Source organism: Saccostrea cucullata, unplaced genomic scaffold (genome assembly GCF_032062105.1).
Source record: "Saccostrea cucullata isolate Sc308-1 unplaced genomic scaffold, CSIRO_AGI_Scuc_v1 ctg1005, whole genome shotgun sequence".
NCBI lineage: Eukaryota > Metazoa > Mollusca > Bivalvia > Ostreida > Ostreidae > Saccostrea > Saccostrea cuccullata.
In genome coordinates, this window is record NW_026927867.1 from 221,460 (window position 1) to 240,000 (window position 18,541).

The following is an 18,541-nucleotide window of genomic DNA, read 5'->3' on the forward strand; positions in this document are numbered from 1 at the left end:
GTAGTTTGGAAAAACGTACCTGTATATAACTATGCAAATCACAGCTAGAAAAAATATAATTATCACAGCATCTTAAAAAATAATAAAAACAAATTATGAAAGAGCATGGGTATTATTTTCTTTAATACATAATTTTTATATATTTTTTTGAATTTTTACTTTTGATATGACTTTTTTTCATTCTCAGCATGTATAAGAGGACATTACGGAGAATATTGTAACAAGATATGTGGACATTGCTTGATAGGGACAATCTGTGATAGTTGAACAGGATTATGTCCTAGGGGGTGTAAGACACACTGGACTGGTCCAAAATGTGATAGTATGTATAGGGACTAAGGAAAAGAATACTGTTTTTAAAGATTGTAGTATATTTCTTGTTGTGAGTATAAATTAATATAAAATGATTTACAGTACGTATTGGTCGTTACTCTAAACTTCGTTGATAATTTGAGAAGGAATTTTCCATAAATGGATTTTAATAAAAAATGTCCTTATTTTACACTAAATTTGAATAGAAACACTCGATCTGCAGCAGAGAGTATAGTATAAAGTCCAAGATTTTCTAGAATCTCTTCATAACATTTGTCATTTTTAATATGCATTTCTAAATAGGGAATCTGCATTATTGCTTTTCCTTATAAAGTACTAGTGTAACCGAATCAGCAAAGATGCATGCATTATAAGTTTCATTTCTAAAGCCTTTCTAAATTTCAGAGTGCGAAGACAAAAAATACGGTACAGACTTTACTTTTGATTGCGGACATTGTAAAGACATGAAACCATGTTTAAAGGCAAACGGAACTTGTATAAATGGATGTGAGTCTGGATGGAGCGGCCATGCTTGTTCAGAAGGTTAGTTCTAAATACGCATTAAAGATTCGATATATAAAGACTTGTATATCAGTAATAATCTCAAATTGAAAATAAGAAAAAAGATATATAGTATTTATTTTGGATAATTAGTTTGATAGCCAGAATATATCTCTGAGTGATAAATTTTAAGAACATGTATTGTTTGATTCATCAATATCTCAACTTCCAATTAGTTGTCAAAGAAATCGAATGGACATATATAAATAACATTTCACGATGTATATATTTCACTTAACAATACATGTAATAATAATCTTTGGAGGATTATTTTTTTAAATTATATTATAATGCAGATCTTTATACAGCTAAAGGTGCTTCTAATTATATTCTACAATCATGTTTGGTGTTTGTTTACAACTGAGGATAGCGTTTATGTATCTTGATCCAAAGCATATACAAAAATAATGTTATTTTATTTTATTAGGATTTCATTAATGTTTTACACGTAATTCATGATCATTTTTTTTACTACAGGTGATTGGTTTTTGAAGACTCCTTCAATTATAACACTTACAGTTTCAACACTTTTGGCGCTAACAATACTGTGCATGTTTATGAGAATAGTCTGCAAACGCAGGAAAAGATGCTGCAAGCGTAAAGAAAGGGCAGAAGACTTTACTGATTTATCCTCAAATTTTGAAAACAAGGGTTATATTCAAACTTCTGTCCCACACGAGGATCATGGCTATAATAACATGAAATCTAAAATAAAAAGTTACGAAAACATGGATATGCAAATTTATCAAAACCCTTGATTTTATATCTCATGCACAATTCTCTGGGATTACGCTTCCAATATATGAAAAATGTTATGTTATGCAAGAATGATAAGAAGTGTAATGTCTTATTTATTCCTTTGCAATGGAGTTTGAGGGCATATAGTATTGTTATTCTATCGTTTGTGTTCGTTAATGAGTGAATGGTCAATGTAATTTGATTTAATATCGGGATTTAAAATGTTTGAAGAATTTAAATATTATGGAGTTCAGATGACAAATACTGTCTTTTTATTGACAATAGGGTAACATGCAATGCACTCACTGTTGGAATCTTCTACTTACAATATTGGCAAAAAGAAAATCGTGTACAAGTCAACGTCGGAATACACCAAAACCATGTGTATCTCAAATTTTCCCTTGGCCCTATAGTTTTCGAGATATAAGGTTTTGAGTGTATTTAAAGTTTTGTGTGTCATTTTTTTTTATATCAAATGATATAAGAGAATATTAGTTTCAGTAAATTATGTTAATTAAACTTCATGTCTCATTTCTATTTTTTTTTTTTGTGTTCGTTATTAATAAATAAGGAAATGAATACAATGAATGGATATCATCGGGGCGACAATCAGCAATACGAGTACATCCCGAATGGAAACGGATATTTATATTTTTGCATATTTATTAATGAATAATTCTCGTAGATAATGATATGATGCAGAATAACACGCTTATCCCGTGTGAAAATCATGAAGTAATATATATATGACGGTTGTTAGCTTTGTGTAAAGTTGCAAGCAGGAAAGGATGAATCAAGTCACTATTTATTCTTGCTGAATATTTACATTTGCAATATCTGCAGAACTGTAGCTCCCCGAAAAAAAATATACACTGATAGACCGGAGAGCTACAGCGTCACTCATTGTAAAAACTATATATTTATTGCGCATAAAAAATGCGCTGTTTCTCGATTTATTTCTCCATGCCGTATAATTGTTTTTGATAGCCCTTCTGGCCCTGAAATTGAACTGAGATCATCGAACATATCGCCTATTTATACTGTCATTTTAGTTTGCAAGATAATTCGGTCCAGTGCGCATGGTACAGTTGTAAACTACGAGAGTAATTGATAGAGAAGTACGAACTTTATGAGTCTTTTTTTTTTTGCAATTGAGTTAAGAATTTGGAAGAAGTAATCCAGAACCGAGAGCACTTTTTTGAGCGCAATAAATATATTTTTTCAATTGGTGGCGCTTGCTTCCCGGTGTGATCAAATCCAGGATTAAACCACATATCAAACATATAGTTACATCTCGATTTTAATATAACATGAAACAGTATTTATCGCAAACAAATGTTTCTTCCTTGAAAGTGAATTAAAGATGAAACAATGACATGAGATTAAATTAAGAATGAATCTAAAAAAAATAAATAAAGATAAAAGCGTTTTTGTAACACGGAATGCTATCAGTATACATTGACATATCATTAACGCCGTAGTTTTAGTAAAAAGATGTTGCTTATGATGGAAGCTTTATTAATCGGGACCCTATTGGTTTCACCTTCTGAAAGCCTAAGTATTTAGATTTTTTTTTTTGCTTACATGTTTGCCGTTGTATAGTGCTATTGTATTATCATTTATACTTTTATAATGTTAAAGGGAGCATCCTGCTTTTAATGTTATATTCCTTTTTACTTAAAGTGCTATCTATGTCGCAAAGTCTTTTTTTCTTATATAGCAAGAAAGGGAAGAAATGGAACATGAATCGGTCCATAACAAATCTCAAAAAGTGCAAAATAGGCCTCATTACTATTTTCATACGTTTGGTCAAGTACCCAAGATGAGTAAGTCTATGGCAAGCCCTTTTACTATTTATTCGTGAAATAAAAATTTTCTCTCAATAAGAGAGATATCTTTCTAACTTTAAGAGATATCTCTTTAGCTTATAGAGATATCTCTTTGACTAAAAGAGATATCTTTATACCTCAGAGACATATCTCTTTAAACAAAAGAGATATCTCTTTTTGTGAGAGAGATATCTCTTTCACTTAGATAGACATCTTTATAAACCAGAGAGATATCTCTTTAAGCGAGAGAGATATCTCTTAAAGTTAGAGAGATATCTCTTTAACGAAGTTAAAAGAGATATCTTTCTTAGTTAGAGAGATATCTCTTTAGATTTTCAAAAGGAGATATCTTTATAAGCTAAAGAGATATCTCTTTTATTGAAAGAGATATCTCTTTTCCAGTGATGCTTAAAATAGAATAATTAATTCTCCACTTTAAAACGAAAGTGAAACAGGAAGTAAAGTCTCTGGAATAGTTTCGATGTTTTAAGAAACAAGGCTGAGCAATTAGAAATTACCCAGAATAATACATGCACTGAAGACAAAAATGCTATAAATCCTTTACTTGAAACAACAAACAATAATAGTAACTTCGTCGATAAAATTGCTAAAAGGTTAATATTCAAGAAAACGAAAGTAAGCATATATAATATCAAATGCAATGGACCGAATTTTCTCAGCTTATGAAATAATCAACTATTTCTAATTTGAGTATTTCCGTCAATAAAAACCTTACTTCCGGTAAGGGAGAAGTCATTTGAATTGGAATTTAAATAAAAAAATTTGAAAAGAGATATCTTTTTGCAACAAAGAGATATCTCTTTTTGCTTAGAGATATCTCTTTTAGACACTTTTGAAAGATATCTCTTCATTTTAAAGAGATATCTCTTAAGATAAACTGAGAAAGATATCTCTTTTACTTAAAGAGATATCTCTTTAGCTAGGAAAGATATCTCCAAAACTCAGAGATATCTCTCTAGGTGAAAGAGATATCTCTTTAACGTGTAGGGATATCTCTTTTCACGAAAGAGATATCTCTAAAGGAGAAAGAGATATCTTTTCAAGTGGAAGAGATATCTCTCTAATAAAAAGAGATATATCTCTAAGTATAAGAGATATCTTTCTAAGTTTAAGAGATATCTCTTTCTCATAGAGATATCTCTTAAAAATGAGAGATATCTCTTTAAGTTGAGAGATATCTATATTTTTTTAAGAGATATCTCCCTAAAATGAAAGATATCTCTGTAATTTTAAGATAAATTCTATTTTCCGAATAAATAGTAAAAGGGCTTGCCATAGTAAGTCTCCCTCCCTTCTTGACCGGATAATGCCGCAATGAACTGTATTTCTAAACAGGTGTCGCATTTAGTAATAAAACAACGACCTAACAATTCATATGAATAATGATCGCTAATGTAAGACCAATTGATGTGCTATTTTTGCAGAAAAGGTCATTTTTACAACCAGGAAAGTTTAAGAAAGCTGGTTTTAAGACGGTTTTTGAAATTCATTTGACACACAAATTCAGGTAAATCAAATCGACATAAAAATGGAATAAAAAATTCTTCGTTGATAAATTGTAAATTGACATATTTGAAAGATCATCGCGAATTGAAAGCCAAATAAATTGTTTTATCTATGCCCTGAGGAAATTTAATGAATTCATTCTGATTAAAGAAAAACAAGATCGGATCAGCTGAAGGATTTATTGATTGAATATTTACGCCTAGTCGGCAATATTAATATTGTTCAAAAATCTGCTTTGCATTTAGGATTATCAAAATGTGAATAAAATGTGACTATAATTGGCTATTGAACAGTTTATATAACAATTTTTACTACACATAAGTTAATCTCTTAGATGATAATATAAAACCGATTTAGATAGCTTTTGAGTCTTTACGACGATTTTTTTTTCTTTGACCTAATCATGTTTTTAGATAAAATAATTTTGAAAAATCTCTCAAAGGCCTTGATTACTTTTACAAGTATCTCCTTTATCCTTTAAATGATAAATACACAGGTTTGAAACGGACATTTCCTTTTCTAATCATCCATAGGGAAGGGAAATACATCCGATCAAAGTACAACACATTGAAACAATGATAATGGTTTATTGTAAATAAAAAATAAAATAGAATTCTTATTTCCTCATGATAAAAAAATTCAGTCAAACTTAATGCAAGATATGTATCTAAAAATTTTTGAACTTTTTTTTACCACGATTTTTCCCTTCTAATCTATATCATCATATATGTATTGTACACATTTACCATTCAAGCTGAAATACAAATACTTGAACATGAATCGCCGTTGTTATACCATAAAACGAACTAAGAAAATAAAGCTAGATGTACATGCAAGTATAATTAAAAACAGATTAAAATGTGTTTTATTTTCGAATTAAACTGTTGACTAAACTGCTAATGAATAAAGTGGTAGACAAAATAACTTTCCAAATATCATTTTCATATTTATGTTAGAAATATATGAGTGCGGAGTCCTATCTCTATTGTTTTCACATGTTATTCAATTTCAGTCTTACTTCCCTGAGGATAAATGCATTAACTTTAGTATAGGATAAAAAAAGCGGACAACAATAAAACTTTTTTTCTCCATTTCTAATGTCATCAAAATTCAAAACGTGCATCTTTTGAATCCCAGTTCTTAATAAATAACCATATAATTTCTGTTTCGTATATTTTTTACACATCAAATTTTCTTTATAATAGATCTAAATTAAAAAAGCTTTTTAAAAATTAGGTGTATAGTTGACACACGGGGAATTTTATTTTTCCTTTTTAGTAAACCTTGCTCGACTTTGGCAATACAGAGGGTCGCCTTCCATGAGCTCCGGTTACATAAATAAATGGGATTCATATAAAGCTATAGATGGTCAAGTAAATCCAGGAAAAAATGAAGAAAGCTGTAGCATTACCAGTAGATCGGATAACACAGCAGCTTGGTGGAAATTGCCACATTATGTGTAATCTAGCATACTTAGAAATCCACTTCAGAAACTCAAGTATGTATATTTTTTTTATCTTTGATTACAGACTGAATTCTTCAATTTTTTTCTTTTTAAGTTTTAGTATTTTCCTCGTGAAATAAAAATCCATAGCGCAGCACAGTTAAGGTTAAAGTAAGGAGGAGGGGCCTAATTTGTACGGGAAATGTTTACTATGACGTCACACATAATATAAGGTCTTCAAAATACCACAAAATAAAATTATTTGCTATTTCAATCAGCTAGATAGCTGTATACTACAAACAAACTTACTATTACTATTACTTACTATTTGTCGTTTGTTAAATCCCACACAACAGTATATAAACGATGCATCGATCTCAGTGCACTTCTCAATGTAACGTCATCTCGCAAAAATGCCGCAGTTTGTTCACAGTAAGAGGCTGATCAAGTCACATTTTGTGCGATTAAAAATGTCTTTTTTTCTCAAATAAGATATTATTTGCAATTAAATAAAAGGCTGTTAACTTGGATGAGATGTCTGTTTTAGTATTTTATTGATAAAATGTCCGTACATTCTCCAGACAAGTGATAATGTCGTGTGTTTGTAAGCAGATGTATTTAAAAAGTAATGGAAGGGCCCTAATAAATCGACTTATTGCAAGGGTATACCCTCAATGTATCTTGCCAAGCTTTTACACATAAACTCAAGAAGCATAAAGATATTTTAAAAGTGCTACGAACCTCTTGAAAATTAATAAAAGCTATATTAAATGTAGTTGAACAGCAGAATACTCAACCTGCCGTCCAACAAATTAAATTTTAGCAATTAAAAAAAGGATTGTATATAGGTTCGCAGCACTTTTCACAAACTACATATAGTGTTGAAAAGGATTATAAATTAAACTAAGATTTTTTACTTGGTTATGCCCTTGCAATATTTGAATTTATAGATGACCTCTAAACTGCAGGTATAATTGCTTAAATTATGTGACGTCGACATCACGTGACAAGTCTAAATAAAAAATCTAAATGTCCTAAACATGTAGATTTAAACCACATTACATTTTTTTGATATCAGAGAAGTCCTAAAAAGAATCGTCCATCCTAATAAAGTATGTATTTTTAAATTTCCAAAGCGCCGATATTTCCGTTTGTAACCTTACACATGTAACTGTGCTGCGATCTAACTACAAAACATTGATTATCCTCTCTCTATCTGATTAATTTATAAATGTTTTCCAGCTGTGAAGAGACATACGGGTTTTTCGGTTTATGTGTTCAATGACTCCTCATTTATCCCCCCATCTTATGGCGCCGGATTGAAAATATTTACCCAGAATTCCTCCAATTGTCCTTCTCAAGTGATGAATGTAAAAATAGACGGGGAGGCGAAAGGAGTGGCATTGGTTGTTTCTAAGGATCCGCCACTTAATACAACTTGTGTGGGTTATGAACCTGACTTTGCTTCCATTGAAATCTGTGAGGTCCTAGTATTGGGTTTGTACACATTAGTTATTGATTGTTTGTTATTTGAGAGTTTTTCTCATTAAGACGTATTTCTTCTCTGGCTCTATTGCTTTTATTGTTAATAATTTTTTTATATTTGAAAGGTTGCCAGGCTGGCCATTTTGGCAAATACTGTGAATTCTGTGACAGTAAATGCGCGGGAGGACATTGTGATGAGTTTAATGGATCTTGTACAATTGGATGTTGTAATTCACTGTTGGAACCTCCAAATTGTAATGGTAGGTTTAACCATAGATCTAAAGCAAATGGTCTAATGAATTGAAGGGCTATGTGTGTTGTTTTTATTTAACACTATTTTTTCTTTGATTCCTTGTGCATGGTTAAGTTTTACATATTTTTTTTTACAAGAGATCGATAAATAAGCAAAAAATAAATATAAAAAGAAAACAAGGATTTAAACGTAAGAATATAAGTCTTTCTACATGGACATTTAAAAAAAGGATAAGTATGTAAACGTTCCATCTGGTTCATATCAGATAAATATATTTTGGGTTTTTTTTTATTTTGAGATATATTGGTCAAATATTTTCCTGTTTTACTTAGAGTGTGTTAAAGGATTTTATGGCCCAGGTTGCTCTCAGACATGTGGGAAATGCACTGCAGGTACCTACTGTAATAAACATACAGGGGATTGTCCAGATGGGTGTCAGGATAATTGGACTGGAGAAAAATGCGATGGTATTCTTCATATGTTCTCAGAGTCACTTTTGCATAGATTCAAAATGCTTCTTTGTTCACGCAGAACGATTTTTTGGGTAGTACCGGGGTATTAAGACGTTCGTTTAATAAGCAAGAAAACCAGGCTTGACTTTTATTCTTGGAAACCATTGTTCTATGCAAATATAATGGAAGTTAAAGATCTAGCTTATCTTGTGAGCCTTCAAAACGGTAGTCTTCATTTTTCGGTAGGAATTTGCTAGATACATGTCACCTCTCTGCTTCAGTGGAAAGAATTTCCAATAGGGCAAATAATACAACAGGTAATGTCGCTGTATACAGCATGCATGTAAAAGAAATTCTCAAAAACCCAACGGAACGTTAAATATGGAAAATACAATGTAAAAACGGAAAAATATTAGAGTTTGGAAAATGGTCCTTGAAGGGGTTAATTTATCTTTCAAATGGTCATTCTTGCTTCGTGCCCTTTTATGATCGGTTAAATTCTACAATCTACGGATAATATGTAAACAAATTGTTGTCCTTTAAAAAAGACTGCAATACGTGGACCATATGTATGTGTTTCTAACCGAAATTTAATTAAAGAAAACTTTTAGGTGCACATGTACTGAATACTATACAGTATTCACGTATGTTTGTTCACATTTTTTACTATGATCTGCCTACTTATGACTGATTGTAGTCTCAAAGCAAAATTTTATTTTATCTCCGATAAGCCTTTAGTTTTCCCAGTTTAAAAAATCGGGCTATTTTGATACATGTTACCCATAATGACTGGGACTTGACACCTGTTCTTGATTTATACGGAAGAAATCTATCATGGGGAAAATAGATCAGTCTGATGATATACGTCTATCACAGCTCTGTAGTACGCAGATTTTTTTTTCGGATCACCCCTTCCCCACATTAAAATACCGTTGCTACAGACCTCTATCAAACGGTATTTGAATTACTGAAATATCAAATTTTTTTGCGAGCTTTGATGCAAAAAACTAACACCGGTGAAATATTGTTCTATCTTTTTAAAGCTTAAACTAGTCGTTGAACGACTTTTTTTTCAAGGCGCGATTTGCCAATGAATGGCACATTCTAATTCGAATATGGCGAATATTTCTACGGGCAAGTTGCCTGAGGGGCAAACTCTCTAGCATTCTCGCGCATGCGTAGACGGTCGTTTGCTCTTTGCATCCGGTTTAACCTCGCTTACATATTTACTGCGTGGACCCAGATACTGCGAGGACCTCAGGGTCCACGCAAAAGTTAATGGTCTTACAATTGATAAAAATCTCTGAATTTGACTTCCGAAAACATCGTAGATGCAAACAACGTAATTGTAATATAATATATCACATAATACTAATAAAGGTATGTTGAAAGTTAATGTTTTTTAAATTCCAAATACCAGATATCATTGTATCAAGTAATTTTTCAATAGCCAGCCATGTGCTTGAAATTAATTGTACGTAGAAAATGCTCTTGTTTATCTAATTAAATAGAATAATTAAACATTTGGCATACCCATGTACGTTTTGTAAAGTCCTGATACATATATTATTTTCTAAGCCTACTATTATTCAGTATAAATTTTACAGTCTGCTCACAAGGATTTTACGGCCCTGACTGTACGAACATGTGTGGTAATTGTAGGAATGGGACATTCTGTGACAACATCACCGGGACCTGCCCTGACGGGTGTCAGGAACATTGGGGCGGATCCAAATGTAACGGTATGTTATCTGTCATGCTAAAAGCCTATGTTAGTTGCATTGACGCATTGAAAATCAACCGTCCCCTGTTGACAATATACATAAATTAAAAAAAAAATTATTCAAGTTTTGATTCGATGCCGACGTTATGTGCAAAGTCATGAAATCCGTTGCTTGTATTGATTCCACAAAGCGTGCAACCATTTTTTACTCTATACCTTTAGAGTGACGACAAAAAGTGATTGACGTGTTTATTCGACTTATATCGTAGATGTTTTGAAATTTCTTTTTTCAGGGGAAAGGGTTGAAATCGCTGCACCTTATTATTTATAATTAATAATTATTCTATAACTGGCAGTCTCAACTAAAATCTTCTTGAATTTCCTGATTTATGCTTATTTATGAGCAATCATCTTTCAGAGTGTCAGGATTATAGATATGGACCAAACTGTGAATTTAACTGTGGCCACTGTATCAACAGAAACCCTTGCTCCAAGCTGAACGGAACGTGTGAAAATGGTTGTAAGGAAGGCTGGAATGGACAATTGTGTTCAAAAGGTTTGATAACGATCGCAACCGCGGACATACATGTAATTTAGTGATTTATCCATTTTTTCGATGAGTTTTTGATGCCAATAATTTATACAACAAAAGTTAATCACACGCAAATATAAGCAAGAAATTTAGCATGTACATATTGATTAAGATCTAAAAACACAGTAAAACAGAAAATTTGACTTTTTTCTAGTATCTTCAAAGGATGTTGTTTCGTGCGCAGGTGAGAAAAATATTAATATTATTCTTCGTTGTTATACATAGTACTACAAAAAGAGAAAAACTGCTGTTGATAAACAAGAGGGTCACTAAAACTTAGATAAATACTGCGGCCACTATAAATCTTTTCAGTTTTTTATAAAGAATATGCTGCTGATACTAAAACTCACTATATCAAAGATTTTGCTCTTTTTCTCCAGTGGTGAATATTCATTTAAAATACGTTAGCTGAAATTCATTTCATTCATCTTTTAGAGATTCGAATTTTAAAAACTTTGCAGCTTTTCTACAATTTTTTCTCCAATATTGAAGAAAAATGAAAATGAAGGTCATAAAATGATTTTTTTTCTTTATCAAGATAGTGGAATTTCACGGATATCAACGGTTATCATCTCGCTCTTGTCAACGCTTTTGATCATCACTCTCATTGCCCTTGGAATCGTGTGTGTATATAGGCAGAGAAGAAAAGCAGACACACAAAGAGGCATTACTGAAACTGAAAATACAATTTATATTCAAAAAAATACGGGGAATTATGATCAACTATGTATAAGATGCGACGGTCACGCATTTGAGTACAACGAAATAGATTCAACACTTAACGAACCTGTTTAAAAGGGTATCAATACTTAAGGAAATACAGAATCTGTTAATAATGAATAACTGAGTGCTTTAAAATGTACAATATTAGAAGAAATGAACATTTAGGAGGAAATTTAGCTTAATTGTAATACATTATCAGAGAGAAGAGAGAGAGATAAAGAGAGAGAGAGAGGTGGTTAAAAATTGAAACATACATCAATATTGTTAAGGCTTTGCTTAATTGATATAAAGAATAATAACCCGCTTACTCCTGTGTTTAAATGCAACGAATACGGAATCAGGGCAAACATGGACCCAATTGGAAAAAAATTATAATCAGGTGTCATTAACGAGGTAGCTTCACCTGCCACATATCATGTCATGATCTTGTTAACCTTCAAAGATTGCGGACATTTCATTTTGTAAATAATGACCTTACGTTTAGTTTGGGAAACGTCAATCAGTACTCAATTTAATTCCGTTTTTTTTCATTTGACATTTTCATCATATCGACATAAATTAAAAGAAAATGACTTGATACGTCCTCCAAAAGAATAATCAAGCATTTAATACTTTTTTCTCTTTTTCAAGTCATGAATGTGTCTCTACCAAACATGGCCTTCTCACTGTTAAATCCGTACTTTCTCCATGAATGACAAACTAAAATAAGTCTTCAACAAAAGTAATTTAATTACAAAGATCATATTATTTCCTATTTCCTATTTAATCTTGTACATGTCATTTATAGGGCCTGTTGAAATTGTTATTCAAATTCATGATGTCAAAATGACGTCAAAATGATGGAATGCTCATTTCAAATATAGAGGTTTTATTTTTTTTTTTGAAGATTTAATTAAAAGAAAATGTATTGCAATAAATAATACTTAAAAAAGAAATCCATCATTTGATTAAAAAAATAGTGTACAGAATATTCTAGTTAAATGGTTATCATTTTTTTTTTAAATTTCTAGTAATCCTGGGAAACTTGAGAATTCCGTTATGTACATGTCAATTCTTTCTCATTACTAAATATTAAAACAATTTCAAGCTTAGATTTACTAAACCTCAATAATGTATTATACGGGGCTATAAATGTCAGTTCTTAATATTTTAAAATGAATGTGATACATGTATATACAGGCAGTTAGAAATGCTATCATACCACCCCCTTCCGTTTTCAAAAGTCAAATAATGCAACTGTTCTTGCATCTTGCTTTTTCCTGAAGAAGGTTGATGATGTATTTTTGTTTGTTTTTACTCTATAATAGTTTAAGAACACATTGTCTTTAAATGGAAATATCCTTCTGTTGCCAATTATCTTAAAAAAAAAATATAAAACATGAAGATAACAAAACATTAAGCACATGAACCTACAACTTCCATCTACTCTACACATTTATAAAATTATTTAGAGTGCAATCTACACAGATATAAAAGTAAGTTCCAATTCACAACAAACAGGAGGAAAAAATACTGGAGAAATAAAATAAAACCAAGGTATTTAAATACGTGTCCAAACTTCCTTGACCAGTGTACGTACTTTAATATTGTTTTAATTTTGACACGTCGTTGTATTCTTTTAGCAAAGGCTCAAGAACACTACAGGAATTACTTCTGAAGGTCTCTTTCTGTATGAAAGAAAATGTCCCAAAAATATTATAAAAGCATTGACTAAAGAACTGAGTTTGTTTTCAATGATTTAATTAATTAATTAATTAAATTAACTAAGTTAACTTAACTTATAACTAATTAATAGTTTGGTATCATGTTGTTTCCTACAGCTGCTGCTGAAGCTGTATTATGAAAGTCCTAAAGCATTATCAAAAACCATAAGGAACATATTCCACAAGCTAATTTTACTTCCTTGAAGCTTAGTAACAATGACGTGAAAAAAGTTGCAATACTATTTGTGTTACTTGAAAACATGCATGTCACTAATTAATATATAACGCAATTAGTGTTTCTGTCGTCATATTTTATACTTAATGTTCCTCTTTAATTAAGCATTCGTATCGCAGTTTATTCTTTGAAGGCTGGAAACATGATAGTCATTTTACTTTCAAACCAAAAAGAAGAAGACATCAGGGAAAGTAATATTTATATAAAATGCTTTTCGCAGCACTTTTTAAATGAAAATAGAATACACATTGTATATTCTTTTGCAGAAATGTATACCATTCTTTGAAGGTTGGAAACATGATAATCATTTTACTTTCAAACCAAAAAGAGGAAGACATCAGGGAAAGTAATATTTATATAAAATGCTTTTCACAGCACTGTTTAAATGAAAATAGAATACACATTGTATATTCCTTTGCAGAAATGTATACCATTCTTTGAAGGTTGGAAACATGATAATCATTTTACTTTCAAACCAAAAAGCAGAAGACATCAGGGAAAGTAATATTTATATAAAATGCTTATCGCAGCACTGTTTAAATGAAAACAGAATACACATTGTACATTACTATGCATAATTGTTCTACCAATGCAAAATAAAGTGTTCTACAAAGAAAAGTAAATGATAAAAAAACTTGAAAGCAAACTACATATAAATTATGGATGGAAGCTGAGAGAAGGATACGGAGATAACGAAGAGTATTCAATCTCAAAGTCCATTAAACAATATACAAAATCAAAGCATTGCAAACACGGACCTCCGAAACATCGGAGGTGGGATCAGGTGCCATGGAGGAGTGAGCATCCCCTGCCGACCGGTCACACCCGCCGTGTGCTCGTTGTCATGATCAGGCAATAACGGACAAAATCCGTCGTCAATTCAGTGTATAAATAATGGACTAACTAATGGTATGAAAAACATCAGTCAGCATTTGACTTAATGATAAATTGTATTTGCTGTCAAGGTCATTGTATCAACTAGAACTTAAAAAATTAATACTTTGAACGAGACTGCTGATATTTTTGTTTCATCAACTTGCTTGTCAATAATTTACCTCGTTTAAGAAATTGTTCATACGTAGAGCATGCTCTTGCGTATCGAATCAACTGAGACATATATACTCCGTATGCAGGTGATGAAGGTATATTGCTGCATAAGTAAGGGAAGCTGACGACAGAAAAGTTAAAGTCATCACGTTTATCATATAGCTTGGTTGTTAGATTACCATTAGTGTCTTTTTCAAGTAAAATATACAAATCTGAAGCAGAAGTGTCGGACTCTGTGGTATCTTTTATCTCAAGCTCACCAGGATATATCGTATCTACGTAGAAATGGAAATTATCATTATTAATTGACAATACGTCGTCGATATATCTAAATGTTGAGTTGAAGGCCACAGCAAGTGTTTTCTTCTTTTCACGCATAAGATTTTGCGTAAATTCTGCTTCATATGAATATAAAAATAAGTCTGCTAATAACGGAGCGCAATTTGTACCCATGGGAATTCCAATGGATTGTTGGAATACCTGGTCTCCAAAAACCACATAGATATTGTCAATCAGAAACTCAAGCATCTTCTTGATGTCAACTTCAGAGTACTTATGTGTGCAATCAGAATCTGTTTTAAAATAATAAATTTTCAAATGACCAAGGACGAGGTAAGTAAATTTACGAGTTCCATTTTTATTGAAGAAGCAGCTGTCAATGATATCAACAAGCCTGGATTTTAATTTGTCGTGGGGAATTGTTGTGTATAAAGTTGAGAAGTCGAAATTTTTAAGCTGTTGATTTTTGTAAAGTCTTGTGATTTCAAATTGTCCAGAAGTTCTTTAGAATTTTTAAGTATCCACATCTGATTCACACCACTTCTTTACTATATAGTTGCACAGTACTCTTGAGATTAATTCTTTACATTAAAAATGTATAAATAGAAAAAGATTTAAATTGTGCTGGACAAGGAATCAGTCTACCTTTGCAATGCATACATTAATGAAATAATGAGGATATTTTTATTACCACTGAATTACCCGTCACTTGAAGCCTGATCACTACATTAATGTCTGTAGCAACAAGATGTGCACTTATCAGTCATGTGTCATCACCGGATAAATAATCTGTATTATCTTTCAAATTATGGATTGATTTATGTTGTTTAACTTTCTCTCGATAATTTTTCACTTCTATCGGTTAAGATTTGCAACCTTTGTCCCGAACTCGGTACGGTCCCTGAAACGTTCTTCTTTCCCACCTGAACGGTGAACGAACGCTAAACAAACGGTGAACGAACGCAAAGCGAACGCTGAGTGAACGATGGGTGAATGCTTAACGCAACTTGGTAAACGATGTGTGAACGGTAAGCGGTGAGCGAAAGTAGAACGCAAATGGAGCGAAAATGCAAGCGCAAAGAGAACGGTGAACAAATTGTGAACGTAAGATGGATGATTTATTCGGAATGCCTCCGATCTTTTCCATGCATTGAACTATTCCAATGTCAGGTGCTGAGATATGAATAAACAATAAATAGATAAATAATTAAAACATTTTTTCTGCACATACCTAAGTTGATTTAAATCAATATTATAATAACATGATTTTTAATGCTGTTAAACATGTGTAATTGTTACCGAACGCGTGTAGTATGAAATAAAATTAAGCTACTAATAAAATAAATATATTTATTCTCTTACTTTATTTAGTAAAATAATGTGGACTTTAGGGGAGAAAACAACTACCTATAAAATGAATTAATTACCACAGTTGTAACAACCATACATAGGAGTCGTATATTTCCGTGCCAACGCGATTCCGTGTAAAATAACGATTTTTGTCCCCCGCTTGAAAAGTGGGGGATATTAATTTGGGTCTGTCCGTCCGTCTGGCCGTCCGTCCGTCTTTCTGTCTATCTGTAACGCTTTCGTTTCCACACGATATCTCGAGAACCCTTTGAGCGATGAAATTTTACATAACAACTCCCTTTGGCTTAAGGAAGACCCTATTGATTTTGAGGTCAAAAGGTCAAAGTTCAAGGTAATAAATTTGCAAATTCTGTCTGTTATAAAACTTTCGTTTCCGCGCGATATCTCGAGAACCCTTTGAGCTTTTGCAATGAAATTTTACACATCAACCCTCTGTGGCTTAAGGAAGACCTCTATTGATTTTGAGGTCAAAAAGTCAAAGTTCAAGGTCATGAATGTATACATTCAGGATCTTGAGCTTTTGCAATGTAATTTTATACGAAAAGTCCTTAGGACCTCTCTCATCCCTCTCAAAGTGTCCCGATTCGTATGTTTTATTAGTATTTATTGTATCACATGTCGCTATTTTTAGCATGGGGGCATGAAGGAGAGTTATTACGTATAAAACAGGTTCTCGGCGGACTTTTTATTCTTATTACATCTATTAGAACTGTTTAATAAAGTTTAAATTAGACACCATGCATTGTGTTAATTTTGACAATATATCGAACGTGAATATATACATGTATGTGACTTCATGTTTGTATATAATTTTAACTATAGTCAAGCGGCTTCGTGGTCTAGTGGTATTTCTCTCGCTTAACACGTGAGAGGGCCAGGGTTCGCATCCCGAACGATCCAATTTCTTTTTCGAAATACTTTTTTATTTTACTAAATGATAGTATTCAGCATGTGAAATGAAAAATTTGTGAGGTCTGGCTTGTACAAACTCATAAAATCATCATTACAGTGTGATAAATATTCCATATAAAAAAGATCTTCTACACACATAATAAAGAACAAGAAAGCATTGATGTAACCATCAATTATCGCCCGGGAAATATATAAAGTAAACAATGGAAATAAGTCTTGATCATCAAACTGCTTCGATATGTGTGAAAAGGCATGCAATTGATGGAGACGATAGTCACGAATATTGTGCAATAATCAATCAAATCTTTATATCCATAATGGCATATTTTATTTGCATCAGTATACATTTAATAATTCTACAAATTCAGTCAAGGGGATCCAACCCACCCACCCCATCCCCACCCCCGAACTGCGCATGGTTTACTTTTGCCCTAAGCGGGGACACAAATTCTCTGAACTACCTTGTTAACACTTAAAGGTTTGATAATGTAATATTAAAAGCAGTGTTTATCTGTAAGATATTTTTACATATTAGGTTTTGGTATATTGCCGATTTCTACTCTTAATTCTTGGATGTATATATTTCATTCTCTATTCAATAAGTTTAATTACATATTTATCATAATAATTTGTGTGCATCAAGAAATTTATTCCCAATCTATCCAGTTCAGTTCTGTTTTAATATTTACAAATATTTCTAGCCATTTATTCCCTGAACGCCTGATCATTATAACAGCTATTTAATTATCACCTTCAATTAAGAAGCACTCTAGGGGTCCAGGTAGAATTTACCTGTGTTAACTTGATGTGTCAAAATGCATTAATATTTACTGCTAAAATTTTGAACTCAAGTTCAGTTTATTCACCCAAACTAGAATATTGTTATGAATATGGAGTTCATTGATACATGTACCATAAATAAACTTAAGATAAAATACTGCATATATGTAATTGAAAACACTTAACAAAAATTTCTGCATATAATAAATACTTGTTTATTTAAAAAGACTTTTAAAATTCCAAAAAGAAACATCACCACACAGGACTTCTAAATAAAAATATTGACAACTTATCTTTGAAAATATTTTTTTCAAAAATGCAATTTAATTGCGGATGGGGGGGGGGGGTGTTAAAATTCTAAATAAAGATTAAAAAGAATAATTTTTACGCTTCTTGATACATTTTTAATGTAATAAAGAATCGTAAGATTCCAGTCCTAAGATGCAAATTAATAAAGATTTCGGAATTACCTATTATTATAATATTAAGTTTAAAATGAATGCAGCTTAGAAATCGCAATTTAAACTTAATTTAAAGAATTATCTGACGCAAAATTCATTTTTATTCAATATAAG

At 31.7% G+C, this 18,541-nt stretch overlaps 1 protein-coding gene across 1 annotated transcript; it reads left to right on the plus strand.

Annotated features, from left to right (window-relative positions):
* The first annotated feature begins 722 nt into the window (after positions 1 to 722).
* LOC134275694 (cell death abnormality protein 1-like) lies at positions 723 to 9,485 on the plus strand. The gene is made up of 6 exons (XM_062757954.1): positions 723 to 855; positions 6,246 to 6,465; positions 7,654 to 7,908; positions 8,022 to 8,156; positions 8,482 to 8,616; positions 9,478 to 9,485. The coding sequence occupies exons 2-6, from the start codon at positions 6,357 to 6,359 to the stop codon at positions 9,483 to 9,485; spliced, it is 642 nt and encodes a 213-aa protein (XP_062613938.1). The 5' UTR covers positions 723 to 855; positions 6,246 to 6,356.
* The last annotated feature ends 9,056 nt before the right edge of the window (positions 9,486 to 18,541 follow it).

Coding starts and splice junctions, on each gene's coding strand:
- LOC134275694 (XM_062757954.1), top strand. CDS start 6,357: ATGAAGAAAGCTGTAGCATTACCAGTAGATCGGATAACACAGCAGCTT. Junction 7,909..8,021: donor CTGTGAGGTCCTAGTATTGG/GTTTGTACACAT, acceptor TATATTTGAAAG/GTTGCCAGGCTGGCCATTTT. Junction 8,157..8,481: donor GGAACCTCCAAATTGTAATG/GTAGGTTTAACC, acceptor TGTTTTACTTAG/AGTGTGTTAAAGGATTTTAT.